Here is an 18382-nt window from a genome sequence, read left to right as displayed (position 1 = left end):
TGCAGATAAACAAACTGAGACTTAGGAGAAATCCTCTCCTCCATGGTGAGAAGGGCAAGAAATCAGCAAAGGTTTCAGAGAGGAAGTGACCTGTGGCTGGAACCAGGCCTTCACAAAGATGCCCATCCTCATTCCCCTCCATGGATTGGCCACAGAGCGATGCCTAACCCCAGAGAGAGCTCCATGCCCTGCAACAGCCCCCAGATCCTGGGGTAGGGTTGCCAGATAAAATGTAGAATGTCTAGTCATAGCTGAAATTCAGATAAGCACGAAATTTTTTTAGAATGTTTCCAGTACTGCACTATACTAAAAAGACTGGGGACATGCTTACACTAAAAAATCATTCATTTATCTGAATTTCAAATTTGACTGTACACCCTGTACTTTGATTTGCTCAGTCTGGCAACTCTACCCTAGGTGGCATCCAATGAGAACCCAGACCCTAGGCAAAGAAAAGGGTGTCACGTCAACACCCTTTGTAACCTGGAAGGCTATGTGCACACTGGGAGTTGTACTGAGATCAGTGGCTGAAAGGAAGGGATGGATTCTGTACTTTATAAACGTGCTTTGTTGTATAATTATTTTAATTACTTATGCATAATTTTTAAAAAGTGACTCAATACACCAAAAAATCAGTTTGCTCTGAAACTGCAGGAAGCCACTGTTGCAGTAAACACCCTGGCCCAAGTCTGTCGGGGAGACCTCTCTTCCTCAGGGCCAGAGATGAGAAATCTGTGGCAGGGAAGAGAGTCACTAAAAGGAGCCCAGTCTTGCCTCTTTGGGGGCAGGAGACCTGAATTCGAGTCGCAGCTCCACCACACTAGTAACAAGGTTAGCCTGAGCAACACACTCACTGGGCACCTAGGGTGGACTGGCATTTTACACCACAGTCCCCACGAACCCTCACCGTGCTAGGTCCTGTCATCATCCCCATTTTACGGTTCATGAAATCGAGGAACTTGGCTCGTGTCACAGAGCCCCCAAATGGCAGAGCAAGAATCCCAATCTGGGTCAGGTCCCATACACCCATACAACCTAGGTCAGGCACACACCGGACTACGGAGTTTCGGGAGTTCCCGAACACTGGTACGCACACCAAGACCACCTATATTCTTACCTACACACCTGTCCACAAGGACACACTCAGATGTACTCAGAAGTACATGCACGGAGTCACTGTTCCCAGGAAATTCAGCAAGCGAGTGTCCTCAGTTGTGCTGCCGCGCGGGTACCCGGAGCCTTCCCAAGGTTACCTGAGCCAGCTTACTCCTCCCCAAACCCGGACAGCCAGCGGAAACGGTCCTGGCCACTACACCTCCCCAGCACAGCCTCTTCTTATCAACCGGAACAGCCGGGGCGCACAGCTTCCTGGAACTTGTAGTTTTACAGAACTCTGACTTCCGCTCGTCCCCGTCTTCAGGAGAGGACTACGTGTCCCAGCATGCCTCGGAGCCGGAAGGGCATCCCGCCGCTGCCCGGACGCGCAGGCGCAGCACCGCTGTTTGTCGGCGCCTGGGAAGGGAGGAGGTACGGTCGGAGCCGAGACCGAGGCCGAGCCGGAGCTGACGAGACTTGACTGGGGCCCAGAACAAGGCTCCAGTCCGGCTCAGACCATCGGGCCACCGAGTGGATGGAAGAGGCCGAGCCCTGAGATCAACGCCAGCCGGATCAGCTTGGCGCGGGGCCCACAGGCAGGCAGGACGGCAGGCAGACGTGCCGAAGCTTCCCAGGGCCTTCCCTCAGGTCCCCGAAGAGGGGCCTAGGCCCCGGGCCCGCTACCAGGCCCAGCTCGGCCCTTTGGGACTGGAGCGGACGCAGCCAGAAGTGGAATCTTCACCGGGGCCATAGGCCAGTGACTAGGCCGGGCTCGGGCCTCCCGTCGGGGCCGGACTGGGACGAGGCCCCGGGGAGGCCCCTGACACACTAGACCCTTCCCTCAGGCCGACGCCCTTCGGGAAGATGCAGCGCGCCCTGCCGGGCGCCCGCCAGCATTTGGGGGCCATTCTGGCCAGCGCCAGCGTGGTGGTAAAGACCCTGTGCGCGGCAGTACTCTTTCTCTACCTGCTGTCCTTCGCCGTGGACACCGGCTGCCTGGCGGTCACCCCAGGCTACCTCTTTCCGCCCAATTTCTGGATCTGGACCCTGGCCACCCATGGGCTGATGGAACAGCACTTGTGGGATGTGGCCATCAGCCTGGCCACAGTGGTGGTGGCTGGACGTTTGCTGGAGCCCCTCTGGGGAGCTTTGGAGCTGCTCATCTTCTTCTCAGTGGTGAATGTGTCTGTGGGGCTGCTGGGGGCCTTCGCCTACCTCCTCACCTACATGGCTTCCTTCAACTTGGTCTACCTTTTCACTATCCGCATCCACGGAGCCCTGGGCTTCCTGGGTGGTGTCCTGGTGGCACTCAAGCAAACCATGGGGGACTGCGTGGTCCTGCGTGTGCCCCAGGTGCGCGTCAGCGTGGTGCCCATGCTGCTGTTGGGGCTGCTGCTGCTGTTGCGGCTGGCCACGCTGCTCCAGAGCCCAGCACTGGCCTCCTATGGCTTTGGGGTTCTCTCCAGTTGGGTGTATCTTCGCTTCTACCAGCGCCATAGCCGAGGCCGAGGGGACATGGCTGACCACTTTGCTTTTGCCACCTTCTTCCCTGAGATCCTACAGCCTGTGGTGGGGCTCTTGGCGAACTTGGTGCACAGCCTCCTGGTGAAGGTAAAGATATGCCAGAAGACAGTGAAGCGCTATGATGTAGGTGCCCCATCTTCCATCACCATCAGCCTCCCAGGCACAGACCCTCAGGATGCAGAGCGGAGAAGGTACTGTGGAGTCTTCCAAAACATTATTGAGCTAAGGGAGTTTTTATTGACCGAGTCTTGTTCCATCTGTTGTGCTTGCTGTGTGTTGGCTGGCAGCCAAGGGTCAGGTGTTGGGACAGACTCAGGAGATAAAATCCGGTTTGTGGCCTTGAGAAACTCAGCCATTAGGTGCCGGGCTCCAGTAGCACTTTCCAACATGAAGGAGTGCAATTTGCCTTTCACACCACTCAGGCCACTTAACAAGTCCTAAGAAATGTCCAGTTTCCTTTGGTACTCTGTAAGGGTTAATGGAGGGCCAGGTACACATAATCCTGACCTTGTCTCAGAATCTTGGAATCCTAGACACTGGTCCTGTGGGAGCCAGAAACAACCTGCGGGTCCTATTTCCCCACTGAGGGAGGGACACACGTGAAGACCTTCCTTACAGGGTGGTCTGAGCCACCCCAATTTCAAAATGCTGAACCATGTCCTCTTCCTGGGTCCTAATTCAGATGCTGTGCTTCTCTGCCACTTAATTTATTGAGGGGGAAACCTCGGGGTATTACTAGATTTGCCATCCTGTCCTTCCAGCATGTATGTGTCACCACACCCAAGGGACAGGCCATGTGACCCACCGCGGGAGCCTGCTGACCACACAGGGAGTGGAGACAACCTTCATTATCTGTAAACCAAGCCATCTGCACCATCTGGAGTCCCAGCTGAATTATTCACTGAATGCACCTTGTCCAGGGCTGGGAAGACATTTTTTAATCCAGTTGTCTCTCTCTCTCTCCCAGGTCTGTAGACTCACCAGAGTTGTCACAGCTCCGTTTTCAACATCATTGTTGAAGTTCTTTTTTAGGCGGTTACTTTAGTAGTGAAATCTGGAGCAGATTCTGTTCCTGCTTTCTGGATTTGCCAAAGGCTTTTGCTTTTGCTCACCTCTTAAATTGATTCTTGGCAGGCAGCTTTATGAATTCACCTGAAAGGTTATCCCCATGCTTAGTCCCCACTGGGTCTGTGGCACTGAGTGTAGGATACACCCCTTTCTTGAAGGAGTTGCCAGCTGGAGAAGGGCCACAGATTACTATGGCCTAAGGTGGTGGGTGTTGAAAAGTACACAAAACGTGCTGCGGGGCATTACTGTGAGCCCTGTGGTTTGTATCTCTGTGGCCGATGAATCTTAAAGACTGAGGTCTGTCTTCACTTTATCCATTAGAGAAGGTTGGACCAAGACGGCTGAACCTGGTAGAAACTGAGCTGTCCTCAGAGCTCTGTAGGTGGGGCCGGGGACCGGTGGTGATTCTTTCTTTAGTGAGAAGTCTTGGTTTAGTTAGGGTTAGCTGGAGATTCAAAACAGCTCTGCTCAGGCCCAAGAAAATGGCAGGCTGAGGTAGGGAGGGTTGTCAGGAGCTAGGTTCCTGGCATAGCCCTGTGGTTGTTACTTCTCCAACCAGTTGGGCCTCTAGCAGCATGCTGCTCCCAAACCCAAAGGGCTACTAGTAGTGCGAGGCAGGGTTTCCTATCTTTGACCCTTGTGAGGAAGTGAGTACTATGCCACTACCTCTGTTTTAGCGGGCTTTAGACAGAATTGGCAAGGCTGTCTCCAGGCTGGAGCCTAGGTAGCACAGGGAACTGTCCCATCCGTGCCAGTCTGCCATGTGTCAGGCTAGAGCACAGGATGGAACTGGGCTAGCATTTTCTGTGCCCGTGTTCTTGTTGCCTTTCCTGTCGTGTTGCCTGGCATGTTGGCGGTTTTGCTCCTCTGATGGAACTTGGAAGGCTGTTACAGGCTGTCCCCCATCCTTGTAGCACAGACAGGTTGAGGCATCAGGGTTCCAGAGTTACCACTATTGGAAGTATTAGCTGGCAGCATGGGCATTCCACCTCCTGGGTAAACTAGAGTCCCAAGTGCACAGGTATACCTTCCAGTCAACTTTCCCACCTCCCCCCAAAGTAAGGTCCAGAAGGGTTTGTCCAGTGGAACCGTAGGCTCTGGCCTGTCTCCTACACACATAAGTTGTCCCTCCTCTTTCTGCAAGGACTTGGTGTGTCCCTGCTCTAACACAGGTCCTGGTGGCTGTGGGGATTCTTCCGGGAAGGAAAACATTAGAGTCCGTTAGGAGGGATGGGCTGACCCAAGTTGCCCTGCTTCCCAGGTTGAGATCCCACATAGGTGCTTGAGTTCCAGCATTCCCCTCAGACCCTTACCAGGAGACTCAAAACACACCTAACAAGGAGAGAGAGAGAAGTAATAACCCTCTCCTTGGATGTGATACCAGTGCCCACATCCAAGGGACTTATCCTTCTACCCATCTTCCCTGGGGTACCAGCTCTGCCCATGCTTAGGCACCATCCTCAGAATCCTTCCTGAGGCTGGCCTGGTGGCCAGTCTGGCAGACACCCTGCTGGCCTTCTAAGCCTGGAGGTGCCCGACTATGAAGGGAAGGCTCTGTGTGTGGGCAGCCAAGTCCTTTGGGTCCTTATTCTGATGGCTGAGTGGGTCCTATCCAGTCCCTGGGGAGCCCTGGGTCTTTCATGGTAAAGGGGAATGCATAAGAGTCTAAGAGAAAGCTGGGTGGTAGGGGGAGCCAGCTTCATGGGGCAAGAATATAGGGCATGAGCCAAGTCCAAACCCAAAGTGATTTGTCATCTTTCCCCTGACTCCAGGCAATTGGCCCTGAAGGCCCTCAATGAGCGGCTGAAGAGAGTGGAGGACCAGTCCGTCTGGCCAAGCATGGATGACGATGAAGAGGAGGCAGGGGACAAGGTGGATAGCCCCCTACCCTCAGACAAGGCCCCCACGCTCCCAGGAAAGGGGGCTGCCCCAGAATCCAGCCTGATCACCTTCGAGGCAGCTCCCCCGAAGCTGTAACTCCAGACCACCTTAAGTGTAGCACCTCCTCTCCCAAGCTCCCCCTTGACACCTCTCAGCTACTCCAGGGCACTGACTGCTCTGAGGAGAGGGAAGAAGGCCTGCTGGGGGGTCTCCACATCCTTCTGCTATTTTTCGCCAACACTACCCAGGACTCTTGCTACCTGGTTCCAACTCCAGACAACCACTATGCCAGGCATGGGGCCTCTGAACCATCAGCCAGCCCAGGCCCTCTGAGGTAAGACTGTACCTCAGCAGATAGCCCCAAGCAAGTGGCTAGAGGGACACTGGTGTCACAGTGCCTGGGCCAACCCTTATGCCTGATACTGGTTGCCAAGAGCCCTGAGCCAAGGCAAGGATTTGCCAAAAACGTTCTGGGGGTCCAGCCAGTGCCGGACTGCAATTCCCTGCCCACCCTCAGAAAGACTATATTCGTGTGAAGATTTCTGATTCCCTCTGCTGTGGCTGTGGCTGGTTCTGGGCCAGAAGAGCCACAGCTCCCAAGTATTTTTTACAGGACCACTTGAGTGGGCAGCCAGGCCCAGCCTTGCAGTATCAATAAAGCAGTTCTTTGAGGTATGGCTCCTGGGCTCTGTCAGACCACCTTGTGCAGCCCTCTCATCGTGTTCAACAGTAAACTTGGGGACTTCAGAGTTCGGGGCTTGGTCTCCATGGCAACTCCAGCTGAATAAGAACTCTGTTACTCCCACTCCCCCCTTACCACCACATGCGCACTGTTAAAACCACCTTCCCAGAGCTCTCACTTCAGATCCTTACTCATTTTCTCTCCCTCTGATTCCCAGTCAGGGAGGCCCTGTCCAGAGGATCTGATGGCAGAGGGCCCGTCTGTCATGAAGAGCTGTTCTCCCTGATGGCTCACCCCGAAAACAGAGTTCTCAGTGCTTGACACCTGTGGAAACAGGCTATCCCGAGTTCCCACCCTGTCACTGTCCACATCTAACCCCCACAGTCTGGAGGCACCAGCACAGTGGGCAGCTGGGGGACTGAAAGGACACACAGCTGTACCACCCACAGCTACAGCTCTAGGGCCCTCCTGGCACAGGCTGCTCAGCAGCCAGATCCTGGAACCTTGTGTGCTGGGACAGCTTCAGCCCCACAGTGAGCAGCCAGGGACGGGGGTCCCCAGCTTGCCCAGCTGCCTGTTTGTTCATGCTGACAGCATTAGCAAGCACTATCCCCAACTCTAAGCTATTCCTCCCAACCAATCTTTTCAGTCATTCTTTTTTTATTTTCCTTTTTTCTTTCCTGTAATTTTTGGACATACCAGTACAAGTATGAGGTGAGTGGCCGGGGAAGTAGTCTTGCATCCCCCACTTCAGCCAGCCACATCATCCATAAGCTCCTCTGACAGTACAGAAGGAAAGGGGAAGCACTTCAGGGTGAGGAGCAAGCAAAATGTCACACACAAGACTCCTACTCTAACCTGTCCCAGTGCCCGAGGTGCTCCCATGACTTGGGTCAGCTGAGAGAGTCCAGGAGGTCCCAGCCCCAGCTGCTATGCTGAGGGGCAAATCCAGGCTTCTAGGCTGGGAAGAGCTCATGGTTGGATCCGTTTGCGGTACAGGTAGGCGTTGCTCACCTGACTCATGATGACCAAGCTGGTAATGACAGGACACAGCACAGCCAGATACCAGACCCCACCAGTGACTGTGGCAGTGAACCAGAGCGAACACATGGCCAATAAGAGGCTGGCACTACCCAGAAGGTAGCCCACCAGCCCAGAAGTGGCATGGTACAGCTTGAGCTTAGCCAGGGGCCATCGGGGCAGTAGTTTGGGGTAGAGCAGCCCCACACCCCCAGAGCACTGCAACCCCGCCCACAGCACAGCTATCAGCCCTGCCCTCCCATGCCACGTGGCCAGGTGCGCTTTGCCAAGCTGTTCCTTGTGGAGGATGACAAGGCCTAGGCCAAGCAGTGCACACAGCAGGGCCAGCAGCTGCAGCACCCAGTGGCAGCGGGCTCGGCCCTTCCGTGAAAGGGAGCGCAGCAGCGAACTCTCAGGAGAGAACACCAGCAGTGCCTCGGTCATCAGGAAAGAGAACTGGGGAGACAGGGATGGGAAACGAAGTCAGGGTGCTGCTCAGCAGAAGGAAAAAGAGGTTTAGGTAACTTGCTAAACTGCCAGTCACTCTGGGCAGTCTCCCTCTTCACTCTCTCCCCAGTGACAAGAGTATCCATTTGGTGCAGTAAGAGAAACTCCAGGGCCAACATCTGCCCTGAGTATGTACGTCTCCACACTCCTTCCTAGGTGATATGCTAAAACGTCATCTCTGCTATATTACCCAGCAAACACTAGGCTTGAGATGTGGCAGTTATAAATGATTCACAGGCTTTGTTTCCCTGACACGGGGCTGGATACAATTTCTTGGCAAGAGCTGGCCACATGGGTGCACTGTTTCAAGGAAAATTCAATGTATCACTATAAATTAAGGTAAAAGGGGACACAGGTACACCCAAATGCATTTTCTAAGCTTCCTGCCTGGAGGTGGGTGAAGTCTCATTTTGTGCTTAGACCAATTTGCTATGGGTTTTGAACACTATGGTTCAAGTCTGGGATATGAACCACATGCAGGAATTGGAGCGTGCAACTTCTCCAATCCCACATTCCATCCCTCCAAAGAGAGATGAAGTGTCCATAAGGATTCAGAGACTGTCAGGACTACCTCCCATACCTGTGCTCCCTCCCACCCCTAAGAGCTGGCCAGGCGCACTACTTACAGCCAAAGACATAAGCGTGGGGTGCCAGGAGAACAGACCTGGAATGAAAAGGAGTTTTTGTGAGGCTGAGGCAAGAACCCAGCCACATCAATCCCCCACAGGGTGAGGATAATGGGCAGCCCAACACCCAAGGAAGCGCTGCCAAACTGCTAGCCCCCTCTTACTGCAACAAGCTCACCCCCTACCTATCCTTGCTTCCTGGTCCCTCCGTGGAGCAGGGGCCATGCTGTGCCACTCTGGCAGTTCTCCCTCCTCTTAGCACTTCACAAAGGGCAGCCAAGTGGGGCACCAAGACAAGGAAAGAGAAGCCAGGTACTCTGGCCAAACTGGCAGAGCCCCCACGCTCACCTCCTCCCCACTTAGTCCTCCAAACATAAGATGTCCCCCAGCCAGCCAAGCCTTTCCTGGAGTCAGGCCCAAGGCTTCCTCTTGCTCCTGCTCCCCAGGAGAAGGGGCACTTTCCTTCCCAGAAGTCAACTATGAATTCTACTTACTGGAGCCAGGCCTGGCAAGCACAGCCACAAAGATGGTAAAACCCAGGGCCACAAGGTGGGCAGCAGCCCCAGAGGCAGTGCGCAGAGCTCTGTAGATGTGCGATTCCGTCTCCACAGAAAGGGCCATGGTCAACCAGGCCAATGGCTGTAGACTGAAAGCATAGTAGAATGAGCAAGTGTCTCAGGTGCCTGCTGTCCACTCTTCTCACTGGAGCAAAGGTTGCGGGTCAGGAATGCCACTCTCTTCCAAGAAGATAAGGTAGGAAGGGACAGTACCAACACAGGCACTAGGAATAGTCGAGGACCGGCGGCCTGTCGGCGTGCACCCGCATCTGAACGAGCACTGCTCCCTGGCCCACCTTCCAGGTAGGATGCGCAAGGCCATGTAATAGACTACAAATCCCAGCGGGCGTCACGCCGTCGCCGCGCGGGAGCGCCAGCTAAAAGGGCGTGAAGCACTATGGGAATTGTAGTTCCCATCTCTGTACAAAATTATAGCCTGAATCCCTTCGCGCGCAGTCTCCCCACGTGCCCCTGGCATGCTGCGCCTACACGCTAGGGACTCGCCTGCCTCACCCGCAGCGCTGACCCGATGCGGTGGTTTCTTCCCGAGAAAGCGGGATACTCGGGGCACTGCCGCGCGCGCTGCCGGTCCGTCGCGGAGCCTCTTCACTTCCGGGTACGACGTCTGTCCAGCCGGGACTTCCTGAGACAAGATTCCCCCACCTCCAGCCACACCTCCCAGTCGCTCTGCGCAAGCGCTGTTAAGCAGACAGCTTAACCGGTGCCTCAGTGCGCAGGCGTGCCTGCCTTGGCTAGCCAGGCCTGAGGGCTGTCTCCGACGGGTGTTCGCGGGGGTCCAGGAGCCAGGGTCTACAGACCTGGGCCCTGCCAGCGCCATGGGCAGCGGCTGCCGCATCGAATGCATATTCTTCAGCGAGTTCCACCCCACGCTGGGACCCAAGATCACCTATCAGGTGCCATCCGTGCCCGCGGGGCGGGGGTGGTGGGGGTGGTGGGAGAGGGACGCTCCCGGGAGCTGAGCAAGCTGCCCGGAAGCGGTGGATTCCTGTAGCCCATGCTGCACGCAGGCATACCATTCCTTCATTCGCGGAGAATCGTGAATCGAGAGGCCACTCAGACCCAGGTCCCAGGCTCCCGGTGTGACGGGGCAAACAGCCCATAGGCAATGATTGTGGAAATCGGGCTATAGAGATCCCAGGGAGGTGCCAGCTCCCAAGAGAGGCGGGGTGCATGGTCTAGTAGTATTCCTGGATGTTTAGGAATTTAGATGGAGGAGGAGTGAGTGAGCCAGGTAGGGGAAACAGCATATGCAAAAGCCAGGAGGCAGGTGAGAACATGGCATATGTTTGGAAACACAAAGTAGTGGTAGATCTGGGTGGATGGGGGGAAGAAGAATCTCTGGACAAGAGGGTTTAGGCTTTGGGGGTCACCCAGTGTACTCTACATTGTCCCAGGGTCCACTAAGGGGCCTCTTACCACTCCCCTCCCCAGGTCCCTGAAGACTTCATCTCCCGAGAGCTGTTTGACACAGTCCAGGTGTACATCATCACCAAGCCAGAGCTGCAGAACAAGCTTATCACTGTGTGAGGCCCTAGTGGGGAAGGGAGGGAATGTCCCCTGAGGAGTGGATGAGCTTGGGGACAGAAGGAGCCTGACTTTGCTCCCACTTGTTCCCCGCATCCAGCACAGCCATGGAGAAGAAACTGATCGGCTGCCCCGTGTGCATTGAACACAAGAAGTACAGCCGCAATGCCCTGCTTTTCAACCTAGGCTTCGTGTGTGATGCCCAGGCCAAGACCTGTGCCCTCGAGCCCATCGTCAAAAAGCTGGCTGGCTACCTGACCACACTGGAGGTCTGCAACAGGATGGGCTTGAGTGGAGGGGAAGGCAGGCAAATGTTTCCAAAGCCCTCCAAACCTGGGTATCTGCCAGGGCAGGATACCAGCCAGGGTTCCTGGGGTGTGCCCACCATGTTGTCCATGCTCCATCCAGCTAGAGAGCAGCTTCGTGTCAACAGAGGAGAGCAAGCAGAAGTTGGTGCCCATCATGACCATCTTGCTGGAGGAGCTAAATGCCTCAGGCCGGTGCACTCTGCCCATCGGTATGGCCCTGCCTTTTCAAGGACAGCAGAGGGGTAGAGGAGGGATACGAACATGGCAAGGGAAGGCAAGCCCAGCCATGGGCAAGACTCATGAACAAATTGGTGGCCCAGTGAGCTGGGTTAATGATGTCCAGGGTCCAGTGCATGTTGGAATTTGGGGTGTGGAGGCCAGAAGAGCTCTCCATGCTCCTTGGGTATGTTCCCTTCCCTCTCTGGACCTGTCTCTTGCTCCCTAAAAGGGGAAGATTGGGAGCGCCTGGCTGGCTCAGTCAGTAAAGCATGTGAGTCTTGATCTTGAGTTCATGAGTTCAAGCCCCACGTTGGACATGGAGCTTACTTAAGGTGGGAGTTGGGGAGACAGGCCCTACCCAGGGCCACCCACCTGCCTCAAGAGCTGCTGGGAGGACTGGAGGGTAATTGAGGGCCTCTTGAAAGAGAGGACACTGAAGATATGGGTGGGGCCCCTGCAGATGAGTCCAACACCATCCACTTGAAGGTGATTGAGCAGCGACCTGACCCTCCTGTGGCCCAGGAGTATGATGTGCCTGTCTTTACCAAGGACAAGGAGGATTTCTTCAACTCACAGTGGGACCTTACCACACAACAGGTGTGCTTTTCCTCCCTGGATATCATCACCTAGGGCTGGCCACAGCTCTGGCCTCATCCCACTCCTACTGACCCTGCCCTACCCTACCCTGCTTTTCCCAGATCCTGCCCTATATTGATGGCTTCCGCCATGTCCAGAAGATCTCAGCCGAGGCAGATGTGGAGCTCAACCTGGTGCGCATCGCCATCCAGAACTTGCTGTGAGTGGGGCAGCAGTCACACTTGGGACAGGGTTGCTAGCCAGAGAAGAGCCTCAGGACCCCACGTGTGGAGGTGGGAAGGCATGGCCCTCAGAAGTTGAGCACAACTATCTCCCCCAGGTATTATGGCGTCGTGACACTGGTGTCCATCCTCCAGGTAGGTGAGTCTGGGGTCTGGTTAAGCAGAGAGTAATTTACATGGTTTGGCCAGACTGGGGTGGTGTCAGACTTCCAAGCCCCTCACTCAGGCCCCTGTGCTTCCTGCTACCCTCCAGTATTCCAATGTGTACTGCCCGACACCCAAGGTCCAGGACCTCGTAGATGACAAGTCCCTGCAAGAGGCCTGTTTATCCTATGTGACCAAACAAGGTAGTGGTGGGCTCTAGGGGAGGCCGTCTTGGGGAGGGCAGGGCTACGTGCAGAGCTGACCCTCGGTGCCCACAGGGCACAAGAGGGCCAGTCTCCGGGATGTGTTCCAGCTGTACTGCAGCCTGAGCCCTGGCACAACTGTGAGAGACCTCATTGGCCGCCACCCCCAGCAGCTGCAGCGCGTTGATGAACGGTCAGAAGAGGATCCCCAGGGGCACGAGGGGTTTGCATGAAAGCAGATACACTCTACATCTCTCTGGAGCCTTGGGTTAGAAAGGAAGCTGGAGATTCCTAGTGAGCAGAATCATGTGGCACTACTAGTGTAGGCAGGCTTCTTGGAGGTGATGCATTCAGAGGCCAACAAAATCAGAAGGGAGACTGCAGGAAAGGGTTAGTGGGGCTGGAGGAAGCCCTGGCCAGGGCATCACCCCTCTCTCCCTCAACCCTACCCCAGGAAGCTGATCCAGTTCGGGCTGATGAAGAACCTCATCCGCCGACTACAGAAGTACCCCGTGCGGGTGTCTCGGGAGGAGCGGAGCCACCCTGCCCGGCTTTACACAGGCTGCCACAGCTATGATGAGATCTGCTGCAAGACAGGTGGAGACAGGCAGGGCAGCTGGGGTGGGGTCAGGGCAGGTGGCCAGGCCAAGACTGCTCACCTTACCTGCACTGTCCCAAACAGGCATGAGCTACCACGAACTTGATGAACGGCTGGAAAATGACCCCAACATTATCATCTGTTGGAAATGAGGCTGGTGGGGGTTACACGCGGCTGTGGCTGCTCTCACTCCTTCTAAGTGCTCCTGGGTGCATGAGGGCTAGACCGGTAGACTCATCCATATTGTCTCAAGGGTGACCCTCACTTCTGTAAATAAAATCATCCATTTCAACCTACCTTTATTGAGTACCGCCTCTGAACCAGCCACCAGAGGACTGGCGGTGAAATAGCCGCGGTCCTGGCGCTCTAGTGCGCCATCTGGTGGGCAGGAATGACAATGCACAAGTAAAAGTGCCCGCTAATTATTAATTGAAATGAACAGTCAAAAAAACAATCAGGAAGCTGTCATGAAGAATGAGTTGGGGATGGGAGCTGGGGTTGTTCTGGATTAAATGGGCAAGGAAGGCCTCGCTGAAGTGACTTTCAACTGAGACTTGAAGGAGGAAAAGTATTCCAGGCAGAGGGAACAGGTGTAGAAGCCCTGAAGCAAAAACAGCTTTAGGATGCATGAGGAAGCCAAGAGAGGCCCCAGGGGCTGCAACATAGGCAATGGGGAGAGGGGCAAGAAAAGAAGTCCCGAGGTACTGAGGGAGCAAGAGCTTGATACTGCAGAGTTCCTGGTAAGCTGCTTTGGACATACTATTTCAAAGGCTAGAGGCAGCCATAGAGTCACCCAGAAAAAGACGACAGCAGTTACCTCGTGAGAGGTTGATGGCAGTCTGCTAAGCTAGGATGGAGACAAGTGGGCCCTGCGCAGTACTTTGTGGGGGTAGAAGCAACAGGTGGAGCTGGATGTGAGACATAGGACGAGGAAGCCACGGAGAGGAGCATCCGCGCGGCCGAGGTGGATCCGCGGCTGAAAGAACTGGAGGGGGCAGAGTGACCCTATCCCTGTGCGGGTCGATCTGACGTCCGAGGAGAGAACCTAGGCCACAGGAGTCTGGCACTCAGGGCAGACCCAGGAGCTGCAGTCAAAGGTGAGGGGTAAAGTTCTGGGAGTCCAAAGAGGGTCGAGACCAGCTGCCGGGAGGGCGAGGCGGCCGGGGGCGTGGCCGGAGCCTGTGCAGGCGGCACTGCGCAGGCGCCGAGCTGACCGTTTCCATGACGGCGAGTACCCAAGCGTCTCAACCGCTCCGCAACGGCTGTGTCCAAGACCTGGACCCCGCGGGAGACGTTCGTCCCCGAGAGTTTCAGCACTCGCCCCTCAGCGCCGGCTGCTGTCCGGGGTCAGCTGAACCCCCCCTTCCCGCTCGCTCTCTGCGGCCACAACATGGGCGACCTGGAGCTGCTGCTGCCAGGGGAGGCTGAAGTGCTGGTGCGGGGGCTGCGCAGCTTCCCGCCGCGCGAGATGGGCTCCGGAGGGTGAGGCAGCTGGATCCAGGGGTTAGGCGGAGCCACGGTGTCGGAGTCCTTGAATGGAGGAGTAGGGACCTGACATGGGGGAGAGGGTGACCAGTGTGGGGGAGCCCCCAGGTGAAGAGACAGAGCTCTCTGACTTAGGAGTATATGGCCCTGAGCCCCCTCTGGCCCCTCAGGATCAGGTTAGGCTTCAATAGGACCCAGCCCACCCCCACTCCTACGGCACACGTGTGCTCCCAAATGCACATACACCCCCATTCTCTGGGGCAGGTGGAACCAGCAGCATGAGAATCTGGAGAAGCTGAACATGCAGGCTATCCTTGATGCTACAGCCAGCCAGGGGGAGCCCATCCAGGAGCTGCTGGTCACCCATGGGAAGGTATGCTGGGATCACAGGCACGGTTCCTGCCTTCCCACCACTTCCCACACCACCACTCTACCTCTCAGGGGGTGCCACTTCCCTCAGGGTGGTACACTTGTCTTCCCCAAGGGAAAAGAGAGGAGCATGCTACACCTTTGATTTTGTGCCCCTTTTGTACAGGACTCTGGCACACCAGTCCAAGTGTGAGGCATGGCTTGATTTGGGAGGTAGTTGTGGATCAAAGAACAGCCTAGGCTGTGGGGGGAGGGCCCACATTCTAAAAACATCCTTGAATAGACTGTCAGGCCAGAGGGGACCCTCAGTAAAGAACAGGGTGGGACTCTGGCATGGAAGGAGGCAGACTTTCTCTTCCTCTTCCTCAAGGAGAGAGGAGTTAGAAACCAGGGATCAGCCCGGCTGGAACATGAGCCAGGACATGGCTCAGATAAGTAACCTGAGGTATCACTTGGCAAAAGGGTTCCTCTGCAGATGAAAGGTGGAGCCTCCTGCCGGAGGGTGGGAAAGGACTAGGAAATTGTGCAAGGCCCCATTGGTAAGGATGAGGTCAAGGCACACTAGAACCTTGGAAGGCCAAAGGACTGGGATGAGAGGGAGGGCATCAGCAGGAGAGCCAGCCTGAGAGGAACGCCCAAATGGGGACAGAAGGGACAAGAGCATAGATGTAAAGGAGAACAAGGCAGCCTAGGGACTAGGCAAGAGCCAGTTACAGGAAGCATGAGAATGTCCCCACAGAGATATCAAGAGCAATTAGAAATGAAGGTCTAAGGTGCAGGAGACACATTGGGAAGGTGCCTATGGAAAGAATCTAGGGGCCCAGGGGACTTTGAGGAGAGTCAGGCAGGGCTGAGCCAGGGATGGGAGGGTTGCCAGGCCAAGGTAGGCCTACTTCATCCCTCTCCTTTCCCCTCCCCCTCAAAGATCCCAACGTTGGTGGAGGAGCTGATTGCAGTGGAGATGTGGAAGCAGAAGGTGTTCCCTGTGCTGTGCAGGCTGGAGGACTTCAAGCCCCAGAACACTTTTCCCATATACATGGTGGTGAGCTAGGCCCCTGGTCACACCCTGCCCGTGCCTTTAGAGGGCTCTGGATTTGAGAGGAGAGCTAGTAATTTCCTCAGCAGCTCCGGGCTCTGTTCTCTTTATCTGACAGGTACACCATGAGGCCTCCATTGTCAACCTTCTGGAGACCGTGTTCTTCCACAAGGTGAGGCATCAGCCCTGCCCACCAGCTGTTGCCCCATGCTAGGGCCTAACAGGGAAGGGGGGTTGTGGCTGTGTGGGGAGAGCATTGGAGACAGAATGTTTCCCCTCTGTCTCCCTCTCAGGAGGTGTGTGAGTCAGCAGAAGACACTGTCTTGGACCTGGTAGACTACTGCCACCGAAAATTGACTCTGTTGGTGGCCCGGAGTGGCTGTGGTGGCCCTCCTGAGGAGGAGTCCCAGTACAGCACCCCAATACAGGTAGGTTGAGGTTCCCTGGGGGTGCCAATGGGTAGACCAGGCTCCCTTGAGGCCTGAGCAAGCTGGGGGTGGCCCAGCTTAAGCACCATGTCCCCCCACCCCCAGGAGCTGCAGAAGCAGGCCGAGCTGATGGAGTTTGAGATCGCATTGAAGGCCCTCTCAGTGCTGCGCTACATCACAGACTGTGTGGACAGGTGGGCAGTCCTGCCAGGCCTGGGGCCCACAGTGGAGCACTGGGATCCCGGGCCTGTAGCCTCTGCTCACTTCTCTCCACCACCACGCCTAGCCTTTCCTTGAGCACCTTGAACCGCATGCTCAGTACCCACAACTTGCCCTGCCTCCTGGTGGAACTGCTGGAACACAGTCCCTGGAGCCGCCAGGAAGGAGGTAAGGTCCTCCCCCACCTGCCTAAGCCCCAGCTCACGGCTGCCCGGAGACATCTTCCCGGACTGACGGAGACAGGCAGCTTGCCCCCAGGAGCCACACTCTGCCCGCTAGCTCGTAGTGGATCTGGGGATGCCTCACGTGGGATGGGCTTGGACCTGGGCTCTGCAGCAGGCAAGGCCTCTGTGTCTGCTACTAAGGACTCCCCCTGCTCTAGAGCAAGCAGTGCCCCAACCTGGGCCAGTCCTGAGCCCATGCAGCTGTAGTGGCTGAGTGAGCAATGCCCACTCCTCTCCCCAGGCAAGCTGCAGCACTTTGAGGGAGGCCGTTGGCAGACAGTGGCCCCCTCAGAGCAGCAAAAGCTGAGCAAGTTGGATGGGCAGGTGTGGATCGCTCTGTACAACCTGCTACTAAGCCCTGAAGCCCGGGCCCGCTACCACCTCACCAGCTTTGCCAAGGGCCAGCTACTCAAGGTGGGGCCCTCCTCCGGCCGCAGAGCCACCCAGCCCACCCCAGCCCAGTGCAGCCCACTTACCTCAGCCCCAGTCCTATTTCTAGACCCTGAACCTCGAGCGACACGGTCCCCACAAGCACCTCAGCCCAGCCCAGCACAGGCCCTCTCTGGTCAGCCCTGCTTCACACTGGCCTTCCCTGGACTCCCTTGCAGCTTCGGGCCTTCCTCACGGACACACTGCTCGACCAGCTGCCCAACCTGGCAGACCTGCAGGGCTTCCTCGCCCACCTGGCCCTGGCTGAAACCCAGCCCCCTAAGAAGGACCTGGTGTTGGAACAGGTAGGTACTAGAAAGTCAGTGACTCAGGACGACTCCCCGCCTTGCCAGCTCCTCCCTGACACTTTGCACGTTTCTCCCACAGATCCCAGAAATCTGGGAGCGGCTGGAGAGAGAGAACAGAGGGAAGTGGCGGGCTATTGCCAAGCACCAGCTGAGGCACACATTCAGCCCCTCGGAGCAGGACCTGCGGCTGCAGGCACAAAGGTGAGGCCTGCTGAGCAAGCAGAAGGGGTGGGAGGGATGCAGAAGGCATGGGCATAGGCAGGGGTGCTCTTGTGTGCCCACTGGCCAGGCCCAGCCAGGCTTTCCTGACCTCTTTCCTAGATGGGCTGAGACTTACAGGCTGGACATCCTGGAGGCAGTAACCCCAGAGCGGCCCCACTGTGCCTACTGCAGTGCAGAAGCCTCCAAACGCTGCTCACGGTGCCAGAGTGAATGGTATTGTTGCAGGTGAGGGCATCCTGGGACCTTGGACCCCTAAGCCCCCCTTTCAGACCCTCCGCTAGCTCTGCCTGCTCACCAGCCCACCTGCTTGCAGGGAGTGCCAGGTCAAGCACTGGGAGAAGCATGGAAAGGCTTGTGTCCCGGCAGTCCAAGGTGACAGAGCCAAGTGAAGGCTGCAGCTGCTAAAGGCCAGCCACCCGTACAGCCCACCCAAGAGTGTGCCCTTGAACCTCAGGATCTCAGCCTAGCCTCTGCCAGAGCCCCAGCCTCCAAGGTGGTGAGCGCAGCGAGCACAGACCCATCTTACCCAGCAAAGCGCTCCCCACTTCCTGCCCTACCCAGCGGGTAGGCTAAGGGCGCTGCCTCAGCGAGCTGGAGCAGGAGGGCGGGGGCAAAGACAAGGGCCGGATGTGGGGACCCTGTTCCTCTAGCACAGTAAAGCTGGCCTCTAGAAACAGCCTGTCTTCGAGTAGCCCTTCACGGTTGTCGTCGTCGGTGTCAGTAGGAGGGGTGCTCCCGGGATGCAGGGAGAAAAGGAGAGGGAGGGCCCGGACCCTGCGAGAGCGCTCCCCATCCCACGCCCTCGCCACCCCACTCCGCCTGCGGGCCGACACAGCCCAAGCGCCCAGGTTTCCGTTGCGCCGCTAG

At 56.5% G+C, this 18382-nt stretch overlaps 4 protein-coding genes across 7 annotated transcripts; 3 read left to right on the top strand and 1 right to left on the bottom strand.

The window, feature by feature from the left end:
- The first annotated feature begins 1488 nt into the window (after positions 1-1488).
- On the top strand, positions 1489-6243 carry LOC111144350 (transmembrane protein 115). The gene is made up of 2 exons (XM_022498611.1): positions 1489-2810; positions 5460-6243. Exons 1-2 carry the CDS (start codon positions 1960-1962, stop codon positions 5662-5664), a joined length of 1056 nt encoding a protein of 351 aa, XP_022354319.1. The 5' UTR covers positions 1489-1959; the 3' UTR covers positions 5665-6243.
- A 659-nt stretch (positions 6244-6902) lies between these two features.
- On the bottom strand, positions 6903-9835 carry LOC111143768 (cytochrome b561 domain-containing protein 2). 3 transcript variants are annotated; one of them, XM_022497617.1, is made up of 4 exons: positions 9481-9835; positions 8898-9042; positions 8404-8441; positions 6903-7726 (listed from the first exon to the last, which is right to left on the bottom strand). In XM_022497617.1, exons 1-4 carry the CDS (start codon positions 9823-9825, stop codon positions 7223-7225), a joined length of 1032 nt encoding a protein of 343 aa, XP_022353325.1. In that variant the 5' UTR covers positions 9826-9835; the 3' UTR covers positions 6903-7222. The 3 variants fall into 3 exon arrangements, with proteins under 3 accessions (XP_022353325.1, XP_022353326.1, XP_022353327.1); XM_022497618.1 differs by having other exon boundaries at positions 8898-9049; positions 9474-9621; XM_022497619.1 differs by having other exon boundaries at positions 8898-9049; positions 9487-9520.
- LOC111143766 (NPR2 like, GATOR1 complex subunit) lies at positions 9645-13091 on the top strand. Its single transcript, XM_022497611.1, has 11 exons — positions 9645-9874; positions 10413-10504; positions 10606-10774; positions 10914-11022; positions 11493-11629; positions 11731-11828; positions 11949-11985; positions 12104-12197; positions 12273-12390; positions 12652-12794; positions 12880-13091. Exons 1-11 carry the CDS (start codon positions 9797-9799, stop codon positions 12945-12947), a joined length of 1143 nt encoding a protein of 380 aa, XP_022353319.1. The 5' UTR covers positions 9645-9796; the 3' UTR covers positions 12948-13091.
- A 72-nt stretch (positions 13092-13163) lies between these two features.
- Positions 13164-18191, top strand: LOC111143765 (zinc finger MYND-type containing 10). 2 transcript variants are annotated; one of them, XM_022497610.1, is made up of 12 exons: positions 13164-13892; positions 14545-14653; positions 15575-15691; positions 15804-15857; positions 15979-16113; positions 16219-16307; positions 16400-16500; positions 16798-16970; positions 17165-17290; positions 17373-17494; positions 17615-17740; positions 17829-18191. In XM_022497610.1, exons 2-12 carry the CDS (start codon positions 14582-14584, stop codon positions 17902-17904), a joined length of 1191 nt encoding a protein of 396 aa, XP_022353318.1. In that variant the 5' UTR covers positions 13164-13892; positions 14545-14581; the 3' UTR covers positions 17905-18191. The 2 variants fall into 2 exon arrangements, with proteins under 2 accessions (XP_022353318.1, XP_022353317.1); XM_022497609.1 differs by having other exon boundaries at positions 13164-14277.
- The last annotated feature ends 191 nt before the right edge of the window (positions 18192-18382 follow it).

Source organism: Enhydra lutris, unplaced genomic scaffold (assembly GCF_002288905.1).
Source record: "Enhydra lutris kenyoni isolate GAN:26980312 unplaced genomic scaffold, ASM228890v2 scaffoldscaffold10, whole genome shotgun sequence".
NCBI classification, from domain to species: Eukaryota; Metazoa; Chordata; class Mammalia; order Carnivora; family Mustelidae; genus Enhydra; species Enhydra lutris.
Note: the sequence above shows the minus strand (reverse complement) of the source record. Positions and strands in the feature narration are given on the sequence as shown.

Excerpts from the sequence above, each read along its gene's own strand:
- LOC111143766 (XM_022497611.1), top strand. The coding sequence starts at position 9,797 with ATGGGCAGCGGCTGCCGCATCGAATGCATATTCTTCAGCGAGTTCCAC. Across the intron at positions 12,198-12,272 it reads ATCCTATGTGACCAAACAAG|GGCACAAGAGGGCCAGTCTC; the intron begins GTAGTGGTGGGC and ends CGGTGCCCACAG. Across the intron at positions 12,795-12,879 it reads TGAGATCTGCTGCAAGACAG|GCATGAGCTACCACGAACTT; the intron begins GTGGAGACAGGC and ends TGTCCCAAACAG.
- LOC111144350 (XM_022498611.1), top strand. The coding sequence starts at position 1,960 with ATGCAGCGCGCCCTGCCGGGCGCCCGCCAGCATTTGGGGGCCATTCTG. Across the intron at positions 2,811-5,459 it reads CAGGATGCAGAGCGGAGAAG|GCAATTGGCCCTGAAGGCCC; the intron begins GTACTGTGGAGT and ends CCCTGACTCCAG.
- LOC111143765 (XM_022497609.1), top strand. The coding sequence starts at position 14,186 with ATGGGCGACCTGGAGCTGCTGCTGCCAGGGGAGGCTGAAGTGCTGGTG. Across the intron at positions 15,858-15,978 it reads AGACCGTGTTCTTCCACAAG|GAGGTGTGTGAGTCAGCAGA; the intron begins GTGAGGCATCAG and ends TCTCCCTCTCAG. Across the intron at positions 17,291-17,372 it reads AGGACCTGGTGTTGGAACAG|ATCCCAGAAATCTGGGAGCG; the intron begins GTAGGTACTAGA and ends TTTCTCCCACAG.
- LOC111143768 (XM_022497617.1), bottom strand. The coding sequence starts at position 9,825 with ATGCATTCGATGCGGCAGCCGCTGCCCATGGCGCTGGCAGGGCCCAGG. Across the intron at positions 8,442-8,897 it reads GCTTGCCAGGCCTGGCTCCA|GTCTGTTCTCCTGGCACCCC; the intron begins GTAAGTAGAATT and ends TTTTCATTCCAG. Across the intron at positions 7,727-8,403 it reads CCACGCTTATGTCTTTGGCT|TTCTCTTTCCTGATGACCGA; the intron begins GTAAGTAGTGCG and ends CTGTCTCCCCAG.